Below are 10,522 nucleotides of genomic sequence, written 5' to 3' on the forward strand. Positions count from 1 at the left end.
TAAAGAGGATGACGCCAAGGTGCTGACACATAATCAAAATGGGCCCTTGGTTCATTATGTACTGGATGCCATGGCCTCATGATTGTAACTGCTTTGGTGGGCTGCTGTTTGTACCTGCTCCGTGGGTCTTCCGGTGCGCTGGCTAAGAGACGGTTCCGATTCCGGGTACATCGCAGACCGTGCAAACCCTGGCCGGAGCGAAGAAGGGAAGGTCTGCTTTTGGAGACATTACAAATACGAGGAGGGACACACAGCTTGATTACTTGCCCGCAGAGAAGGTGTTTACTTTTCTTTGAACATTCTTCATGGATCGTGTCTGCAGACAAGCTACCTTCAAATCATATCACTTAGAGAACAGCTTCAAAAGTTTATTCTCATGTCAGAATGCTGGGGCCTTCCATTGCATGCAGTCTCGAAATTTAAAGAAGCGCCATATTTTACAGTCGAAAGGAGCGCTCAAGCCTGAGGCTCTTTCATGCAGGTGCAGGAGCTCGCGAAGAAATACGGAGTGCCATATAGGATCGTTGCCAAAAACCTGGTATGTTTCCCATGCTACTTTGAACTGGAACCATCCTGGATATATTTTGAAAGGGGGCTCTTGCAACATGATGCCTCTCTTGCAGGCGTCCAACGAGCAGCAGAGGCAGTCACAAGGGAGTGACACAGTGTCTTCCAGCAGCCTTCGATCAGGTGAGCTCGCTTGCCTTCGATCAGGCCTGCCTGACCCTGACTGCACCTTGCAATCGTACACTTGAAACACAGAAGCCAGAACCACTGGAGTCCAGATAAAGTGAAATCGACTTATCACCTCCTCATGATTGCAATCGAAACGCTTTTTCTCATGTGTTCAATCAGCTCAATATGCTGTGCAGTTCAAACGGAGGAGGAAGCCCCCGCAGAGCCAGAGTACATTGACATTGACGCTGTGGACGCCGACAACGAGCTGGCCTGCACTGACTACGTGCATTCCATCATGGAGTATTTGTTCACATCAGAGGTATCATTTACCGACAGAGAGCTTGCTACCATTTTGCTCTGACTCTCACCACATCTCCCATCAAGACAGCCCACCACCTCAAAGATGGACTGCATTCCATCAACCCTCACCTGTGCATGCAGCCACTGTGATGCTGCGCAGAAACCCTGATAGAAATCTGTGTTGGTGCAGCGGAAACGACGGCCACTGGCGTCCTACATGAGCACAGTGCAGCGGGACATACATGCCAACATGCGTGGCATCCTAGTGGACTGGCTGGTGGAGGTGGCCCTGGTGAGCCCTCCTGCCTGCTCAGATCACCCTGCGCTGCTGACAGCCCCTTAATGGGCAAGACTTCAGCTGGACTTTCCACCTGTGCCTCAATTGCTAGACTGCCGCCTACCAGAAGATGCACTGTATGTGGCAACTGCAGATGTTTTGTGGCCATAAAAGGCTGGGCTCCGGCTCCAAGAAGCTGCATCATAGAGACACTAAATGTGACGCAAGGCATGGTGATCAGTGACCTGAGAGAGTGATTGCAGCTTGAAGTGAGCGCAAAAGCTGGGGCCTTTTCGTGAGGGTCAGCTGCTCTGAATTGACATGAGTAGTATGGTTGTGCAGGAGTACAAGTTGGTGTCGGACACACTGTTCTTGGCCATCTCCTACATAGACCGCTTCCTGAGCCTCCAGGTGGTGCCCCGGCAGCAGCTGCAGCTTGTCGGCGTCTCCTGCATGCTCCTGGCGGCAAAGTACGAGGAGATCTATGCCCCGCAGGTGCACAGCCCAACGACCCTTTGCTCTATTGCATCCTGCTGACCTGTCTCTAGTACCAAAGGGCTTGCTGACATCTTGGGGCTTTTAGGGGGCTGACACGGGGATGAGCTGCTCTGCCCTCCAGGCACCTGCCTGTGGATACATCTTTCATCAGCTGCCAAGCATGTCAGTAATTTGTCCTGTGAGGACCTCAACGAGCATGCTCCAGAGGTGAAACACCAAGAATTGAGCATGCATGCGTGCTGTGCCCAGGTGGACGAGTTCTGCTACATCACAGACAACACATACTCCAGGAAGGAGATCCTGGGCATGGAGGACTGCGTTCTGGATTCGCTCCATTTTGAGCTGACAGTGCCCACTCCGCGGCTGTTCCTGCGGCGCTTTCTGAAGGCCTCTGCTGCCGACTGGCCCAGCTGCGGCATCTGGCAGTGAGCCCCGTCTCCCTGCAGCAACCCCGCTTGTCTGCAAGTCAAGCTGGCCCCTGAAAGCCTGCAGCTCTGACCACTGTCATGCTGGTTGAACATCATCAGAACAAGCAATGCAAGACTGTCTATGTCTGTCTCTTGGGTGTGATTCCATTGCTATCCTGTCATTGCTAGCCCAGCATTTAGAACAACCTTCAGAGACAGCTCGTCCTAAGGATGGCACACAGCTTACAATGCTCTGAGAGTGAACTTTTAGGCTGCAGTCGCGCACTCAAGGCATGCGCTCATTAAAGGCGAGACAAAAGGCAACTTGGAGCTGCTTCACAGGGCAATAGGACCATTTGTTACAATGGCAACCAGCATCAAAGGACAGTACTGAAGGGCTACTGATGCTGGGTGCAGATCAGAGCAGGAGTACCTGGCGGCCTACATCACAGAGCTGTCCCTGCCAGAGTACACAGCGCTGCAGTGGCTGCCGTCACTGATAGCAGCTGCGGCTGTGCTGGTGGCGCGGTACACCTGTTACACGGCGATCCCTGCCCTGCGCAGCCTCCCTGTCTGGTCGTCCACCCTCGTGCACTACACCCGCTACCGGTGGGTGCCTCTGCTTAGCTGATGTCGTTTTTCCTTATTGTTCTCACCTACTTCTGCCCAATAAAAACTGCCCAGCACTGTGAACAGCAACTGCCTAACACCCTCCAGTGTTCATCAGTTGTGCCTCATTTCATCAAAAGTAATCGCTAACGCACCAGGGTCAATGTCCAATTACAACAGTACAAGCTGTGAAGAGCTGCTGATTATTTCGACCATGATCAAATAGATGTTCTCTGATGTAGCCATGCATGCATGCCTTGCAGCACTGCTCTTGCAGCATTAAATTTTGCTATGCCTTCAAAATGTAAGCACGAGCTTACGATTGATAAAGATCATCCCGCGCTGTTGCTCAGGGCGTCAGAGCTGCGCACATGCGCGCTGGCGCTGCATAGCTTCTACGAGCGCGCAAGCAGCAAGGTCATGAACAGCCTGCCGGCCATCCAGGAGAAATACGCGCAGCCCAAGTACAAGTGTGTCTCAGCCATCCACCCCCCCAGCCGCCTGCCAGAGGCCATCTTTGCCGACCCCCAGTGACTCGCCGCTGACTCAGCCGCGGCGCCCTTCGTCGCTGGCCGGAGGATGAGTCGTCGTTGGGCTGAGCAGATCTCAGCAGAGGCTCTGCCAATGAGTCATTGGGTGGGCTGAGCAGCTCTCAGCGGGGGAATTGCCGATGAGTCATTGTAGGGCTGAGCAGCTCTGAGAGGGAGCTCTGTAGCGGTAGGAGAGTGCAGTTGCAGCTGGTAGAGAGAGTGGGTCCCCACATGTACATAGCAGGGCCAGCCAGGGGTGCCGACAGGGATGAGAAAGGCCTGTTAGCAGCCTCCCTGATAGCAGGGACCAGTACAGCAGTTGCTGCCTGCACGGCGCACGCAGCATGAGAAGGGAAGCAGCCATCATACCTTTCATGCTTGAGTGCAGCTTTTGAATTTTTTAGAGCAGCAGCAGAGAGCAAGCGGGTTGCCCGGACACCTTGGCCTCTGTTGAGTGAGAGCCATGCTTGCTCAGTGCAAATAGCCAGCGCTACAGTGTCCCTTTGTATCACTCTTCAGAGTAGCAAGTTACTTTCCATATGTTTTGTTCTTTGTCTGATAGAACCTGTATAGCTACGATGTAGCCGGTCCACAGCAGATTTAAAGGGTTGTGAGGTGAGAGAAACACTCCTTACAGAACTTGATATGGACCTCTGACAGATCTGTACTTGGGATGACAGCATGCAAGCCTTACAAATTCTATTGCCGCTGCAGCACTTTCTCTCGTGCAAACGTGTGGACTTCAAAGATCAAAATTTGCCCAGTTGATGTCTTTGGCGGATCATGTGCCTTGGTGGCACACAGCAGGCATTCATAACGAGATCTCTAGAAACATCATTCTTTTCTTACAGACCATAGCAGAAATCTTGTCTTGCTTGACTCTACTTCAGTGAAGTAACTTCATCCCTCCTTCAAGGACATTCAAGCCCAAAACAATCCCTATGAATACCATGGGAAGGAGTCTCCGACAAAGGAGTGATGCGATTCTACAAGTCGCGGTGATCCGCGACCAACGATGCCGTCTTGATCCCATACTTTCAGGAAACTTTCTCAATATGGCTGACGTGTCACAGCTGGTCCCTGTTATTATTCAGAGTTTCATCCTCATACTGTGCGGCTCGGCCACTCCGGCCGACAATGGCTTTCACAACCGGCTTTGCTGCTGCGCCTGTGAAGGGCGTCTCGAGCCCCGTGAAGGTGCGCCGTGTCACCAGATACTCTGCTGCTGACCTCACTTCCGCCAGCCTGCCCGGCCCTGCCACACAGACAGGCATGCTTTGTAATGCCCAGCAGCGAAATTTCTTTCATCTCCAGACTTCAAGTGCTGCATTGCTTGCAAGACCCCATGGTAAGACACCAGATGAGGACCATTTTTGAACATGCACACTGCAAAACAGCCTCCCCCACTGCCACACTACCCTCAAGCAAGGGTCCCAAGGCCCTGCAAGCAAAGATAGCATGTGGCAGCCGCATGAGTGCATGCACAGGTGGACTCACCTTCTGGCATGTGGAGTACGTGGGGGTTGCGCTCCGCTAGCGCAGTTGAGGCGGCAGCCACTGAGCGGTCAACTGCGCTCCCGTAGCGGCCGCCGTCCACCAAAGAGAACCTTGGCGCCGCCTCTGCGCATGTGAGCACACGTTGCGCATATTTGGATGACAGCGACCGAGACCGCAACTGTGGTTGATCCTTCGCCAGTTGAAACTGTCATTCCATCGTATAAAAATAATATTGGTCTGACACTCTTGAAAAAAGGAAAACGAGAAACCTGCAAAAAGAAATCAGAGCCCCGATTCTCTTTGCAATTGGCTTCACTTTGCCACGACAAACGCATAGGCATGTGGGTTTCTGCATTGATTGTGCAACACTTGACGGTCAAGTCGAGCAATTGGCAGTCCTTTGATGCCTTCTGCTTCGGCTAACTACAGTATAAGTCCATAGTGGCACCCAGCGCATGCTGAGTGGTCTGCTAGAGATGCAGTAAAATCTCTGCGTTTTGTTGAGACAGTGATCACCTCGCTCAGAGACAGAGAGCTCCGCAGTAGAGCTCAGCAGCGCGTCAAAGTCCAGGCGGTAGTCATTGCTGACTAATCCGCCCTCAGGAGCAAAGGCCAGCTGCGCCTCATATGGCGTTATCAGCGGCGAATAAAACTCCTTGCTCTCTAGGATCTGCCCCTGCACTTGCACGCCAGTGTTGGCATGTTGAAGACTGAAAAGCTGCATGATCTTGGTGAGTAAATTCATGGCAAATTGGCAGCTTGTGCCTGGTGAGCTCAGGTCATGGGTAGTGAATATTGTCGTCAAGGCTGTGTGAGACTTGGTGGATCTCGCCATTCCGACGAACTAGACAAACATCATAGCTCACCAATGCCAATGCTTTGATCTTACAAGCATCCGCTCTAACAACATGCATGCACACAGCATCCTGCACACTGCATGATGCATGGCATACTTCAGCGCAAGCACGGGGAATGCCATTCTGTAAAGACACCCCTTGCATTTGACCAACATTACACAACGACTGGCACCCACTCTTGAGTGCTCTCCTGTAGAAGTAGTGCTTGACATTTAACCAAGATCAAGCTAGCAGCCAATCCCTCACCTGGGCGTCTGCTATGAGGACGAAGACATCCACCTCTGGAAAGTTGGCCAGCTTGACTGGGCTTGGCTTGCCCATGAGCAGTGTGTAAGTCTTCTTCCCTGCCGCCTGCGCCAGCTTCTTTATTGCCTCAGCAGCTTCCAGGTAGCCGGCCACCCCCAGCGTTCCCACCACAATGCCTGCACACAGGTTTGAAATCAGCCCAGGACAGCTCAGGTGACTGATGCAGCAAAACAACCACATGTACTCTCACACAGCATGCGCATATCTTCTCTGCATGCAAGCCGGAAGTCTACATGCAGACACTGCAAGATAATTGATGAAACAGGGAGTGCCCATAAGCACTGGCTGACAGACCACGTAAGCATGCAAAGCAGGCACAATGACAATTCAATACATGTGAGGTCAACGCCAATATGGTGCACACTCTGGTCATCACAGCACTGTTGTGACTCCTTCACGATCTGGGTGCAGGTGGTTTGCGTGGGAGGGTAGATATGAAGAGACACACCTATTATGTTGGCGTTCTTGGCTTTCTCAATGAGGTAGTTGCGCTTGCGGAGGGTGCGGCTGATCTCCGATGGCAGTCCCTCCCTCAAGCTGTCCTCTTGTGGATTGTACATCGCCCAGTGCATCCTGCACAACAGCATAATCTCCCTGAGAATCACATCCACATGATGACACATCACAGTTCACACACCCTGCAGCTCACAAGGCCTAAACAAGTGGCACGGCACCTCTTCCTTTGCATTTAATAACGCTGCAGTGCACTGTAAAACCCACAAAGTGTCAGCCTCCCTTCAGACAAGATCAATCAACAACCTGAGGACAGACTATCAGGTCACCTGACCACCCTTTTGTACAAATTCCAATCAGGCAGTGGGATGATATCCTGTGAGAGGCAGGTGGATGTCAACCTGCTGTAAGTCATGAGCAGCTGCGTCAGTGCTGGAGCATCATCATCCCCCAGCCACAGCCACAGGCAATCCTGCGCATCCACCCCCTCTGGCAGATCCCACTGCAGCCCAGCCGCCACCCAGTGACCTGCCCTGCTCCCTTCTGTCAATCCACCCCGTCCATCTGCACTATCCCAATCTGCTGCTTGCGGCTGCAGCAGGGGAGCTGCACTGCAGCATGGAGGTTGGCTGCTGACAGTGGCTGCATGGCGCCCGTTCTGGCTCGGGGTCGAACTCCTGACTGATGCAATGGGCTGCGCATCTCTGCAGCAGACAGAATAGCTGCTTGCTGCAGCGCAACTGTCCGACGGCGTTCCCATGGACTGCCTATCGGAGCCTGCCGCTGCGCTGTCTTTCACATTATTTTGGTCCTGCCCGCAGCTATTGATGCTGCTGCTCTGATCTGGGCCTAGGTCACCTGCTGGGGCTCGGTGAGATTGTGTGTCAGTGTCTAACGGCTGACTGTCGGAGGTGGCTGGCTGGGGAGATGAAGATGGCACTGGGGCTAGCTGGTGTGTCAGAATATCTGCCACCAGAAACTGCACATCCAAATTTGCCTGCAAATGCACCAGCCAAAATGAGCTCACTGCAACAATTAGCCATATTTTGCCCGTCAACAACGCCAAAAAATGATCTACATTGCACACACCTTGCGACAAGCCTCAATGTCTGTCAACAATGCTCACATAGGATGTATAATGCTTTTTATGTACGTTTGAGGGCGTACCTTCGTGGCAGAAGATGCCAGGCATGCGCGCAGCTGGTTGACAGCCCACAGCAGGGGCTGGTCCGAAAGCACCACGACGGCCTTCATGCCTGCCACAGCGGCACTGCCATTTCCGGCTGCCCAGCTGACAAGCCGCTCTGCAGTCCTGCTGCAGTCCAGCGGCGCTCGGGTGAAGACAAAATACGCTGGCAGGGTGGAGAGGGGGCTCAAGGAGGCTCGCCCATAATGAATCTGCATGGCATAGGGGGGGACCCTAGTAATTTTCAGGTGCATGAAATCCTGGCCTGCTCCATGCGCCGTCCGTGCGAGCAAGGATCACAAAGGACAGGGTCTGCACACTGTATCAGCTTCCTGGCTGGGATGGAATATTTTCACGGATATGGATGATCATGATGAGTGGGAATTACTGTTACTCACCACGCACTGCGCGTGCACATGCTGAGCAGCCACCTCATCTACTCCCAGACTGTTGTATGTTGTGTCCGCCAGTACGAAGGTCTGCAGATGTGCATAACAAGATAATCTAGGGCTGCGTATGTACAACAATACGAACAAATATGACTGTCCATCAGGCAAGAGGTCGATGTTGCAGCTGCAAGCATAAGGGACTGCGCCATTCCAGCAGGCGATGCTTAGAATCACCTTGACTTGCAAGCCATGGCGTGCACAAATATCTTGTACGGCCTTCGATACATCCTTTGCTTCTCGCAAAAGATCGTCTGGAAACTGCAGGGTCACAACTGTAAATTTTCTGGCAGTGATGTAAGCTGCCACTCCCTGAATATCCCAAAACTGTGCCCATGCATCCCCCTTGCTGTCTTTATCGTTGGAGACAGATGCCGAGGGATGTTCACAAAGGTCCATAGTGTTCTGTGTCGCGACTTGCTCTCGAGATTATGCTGGAAACTTCTCCACAGCCCTCTGCATTTTCCACACTGTAAGGCAGGCAATCCAGGCACAATACTTATTGGTTCTGTGCTCTGTTAAAAAAGCCAATCAGCACGCAGACCTGTCTGCCATTTGACGTGTTTTGGGGCCCAGTTGATCACTTTCGACAGTATGTACACCTCAATTCCCCTCCGACACTTTCTTGGACAGCGCAGCATTGGAAGGCTGAGCTTTGTCCAGACGTCAGACTCAGACAGTTTCAGCAAGTTCAGTTTCTTGGTACCCAATTCAAATAGCATCTGCGTCGTGGTGCGTAATTTAGAGCGTCATACCTCGAAAGACGCCTGCCTTGGAGGACGCAACAGCTCACCGATGAACTTCGAGAGTTCTCCCCGTGTGGACACAGGTGGGGCATCCCTTTAATTTTGACAAAAACCACAAGTCCTCAGTGTTATTGGAACTGCCATTTTGTCCCTGCATCAAAAAGCACTGTAGACCGAGTGTGCCCCAGCCATCAGACTCTGATGGCTGGGGCACACTCGGTCATATGCAAGAAGGAAGAATAAAACATTGTTCCTAGTAATAATTAACTTGCGCACATTAAGAAAATATGATGGGGTTCCTTGAAATATTCAAGGCATACTATTCGTGGATTTGTGCCATGCAGTTTTGCCCCATCACGTTGTGGCAGGTGTGAGGTAGCACTGATACCACCTACACTCGCCTAAGCACGCTACACTCTGCCCTCTGCAGGATTGCTGGGACTGGTGGCGAAAGACTCCATCGAATGGACCCACCCCCACGAGGAGCACATTCAGCTGGCTTCAAATCTGCGCATCCGCCTGCGCATGCTGTGCAGCTACTTTTCAAACATCGAGTTTGTCAACAAAACCGGCGAACCAGGCCCGGTCCCAGACAATATCAGGCTGCGGAACACCTCCAAGAATGTGAACATCAACAAGGGAGATCCAATCGAGCTGGGACCTCAAGCCCAAGAAGGCCTGGATCATAGAGGCAGCAGATGGCACCAATCTGGAGGAGTTCAGCCTTGTGAGCACTTCTGGTGCCAAAATTCCCCACTTGCTTTATAATAAGCTTTCCTGAGGGCCCGGTTGCATGATTGGTGTCATACTTCAGCTGGAAGACCAGAGTCAGCGCTGTTGGTGAATTCCCTTTACTTAGACTGCAGGATGGATGACTCCAACCTAGAAATTCAGGCAATCACCACACCTTCAAGGGCTTTCTCTGGGCACCTGTTGGCCTAAGCTAACATCAGGGCTCCAAAGCTGTGTGCAGACATAATAGCCAGATATCTTTGCTGATGCCAATGCATTCTGCAGGTGAGGATCCTGGATTGATCATGATTGATTTATGTAAATTGCTGAAGGTCCTGCAAGCTTCTCTTGAAAACGTAACACGCCCCCCAAACCAGGGGATGATAGACTTAGCCGTGCTGGCACGTTTGTCCCATACTGTGCTGCTGAAGATGTCATGCCATGAGATATCTGAGATAGTGGACTGAGCCACAAGGGTTTGCGTATCGTGCATGGCTGCAACTGCAGTATTAGGCTATCAGGCTGGCCGGTCAGCTGACTGGCAGACATAGGAAGTCCAAGCTGGACATTCTTAGATTGAAACCCTAGATTGAAACCCTGAACTCCTTGGACCCAGCATGGCCCCATGCATTAGAAGCTGTCTGTAGACTTGCTTGATGGGAACACGAACGGATCAACAGTACGCCAATACTACAGAGCCCGACGCTGCGGGGGTCCAGTGGGTTGTAGCCTGCCCAAATCCAAGGAATTTATGGCTTGGGGTTCCAGAGCGAGAAGATCGTTACAGATCAATGAAGAACAGAGATTTAGGAGTGGATTAAAGTTGATGCAAGGTCCATGTGCGTATCACTCATGTGCGTTATATAATTCTGGGGGACCTGTGGGCACATGTCTCGGAAGCTTCCGCGATAGGGAGCGATAGATACTCGAGTACCCTTGCGACATAAGAGGCCCTTCGAAATAGAAGGCGTAGTGCCTCAACATTACATGAAAGTGCTTC

At 52.1% G+C, this 10,522-nt stretch overlaps 2 protein-coding genes across 2 annotated transcripts; one reads left to right on the top strand and one right to left on the bottom strand.

The window, feature by feature from the left end:
- Positions 1-475: 475 nt before the first annotated feature.
- COCSUDRAFT_41937 (A/B/D/E cyclin) lies at positions 476-3,303 on the top strand (the record flags this gene model as incomplete). The annotated part of the gene is made up of 8 exons (XM_005648282.1): positions 476-538; positions 624-690; positions 873-997; positions 1,169-1,270; positions 1,598-1,750; positions 2,003-2,178; positions 2,578-2,769; positions 3,123-3,303. The coding sequence occupies 8 exons, from the start codon at positions 476-478 to the stop codon at positions 3,301-3,303; spliced, it is 1,059 nt and encodes a 352-aa protein (XP_005648339.1).
- A 1,063-nt stretch (positions 3,304-4,366) lies between these two features.
- COCSUDRAFT_66104 (diphthamide biosynthesis protein) lies at positions 4,367-8,578 on the bottom strand (the record flags this gene model as incomplete). The annotated part of the gene is made up of 10 exons (XM_005648283.1): positions 8,222-8,578; positions 7,997-8,077; positions 7,580-7,810; positions 7,271-7,409; positions 6,814-6,955; positions 6,408-6,532; positions 5,900-6,075; positions 5,313-5,472; positions 4,797-4,919; positions 4,367-4,554 (listed from the first exon to the last, which is right to left on the bottom strand). Exons 1-10 carry the CDS (start codon positions 8,441-8,443, stop codon positions 4,367-4,369), a joined length of 1,587 nt encoding a protein of 528 aa, XP_005648340.1. The 5' UTR covers positions 8,444-8,578.
- Between the last annotated feature and the right edge of the window lie 1,944 nt (positions 8,579-10,522).

The sequence above is a fragment of the Coccomyxa subellipsoidea genome (genome assembly GCF_000258705.1).
Source record: "Coccomyxa subellipsoidea C-169, whole genome shotgun sequence".
NCBI lineage: Eukaryota > Viridiplantae > Chlorophyta > Trebouxiophyceae > Coccomyxaceae > Coccomyxa > Coccomyxa subellipsoidea.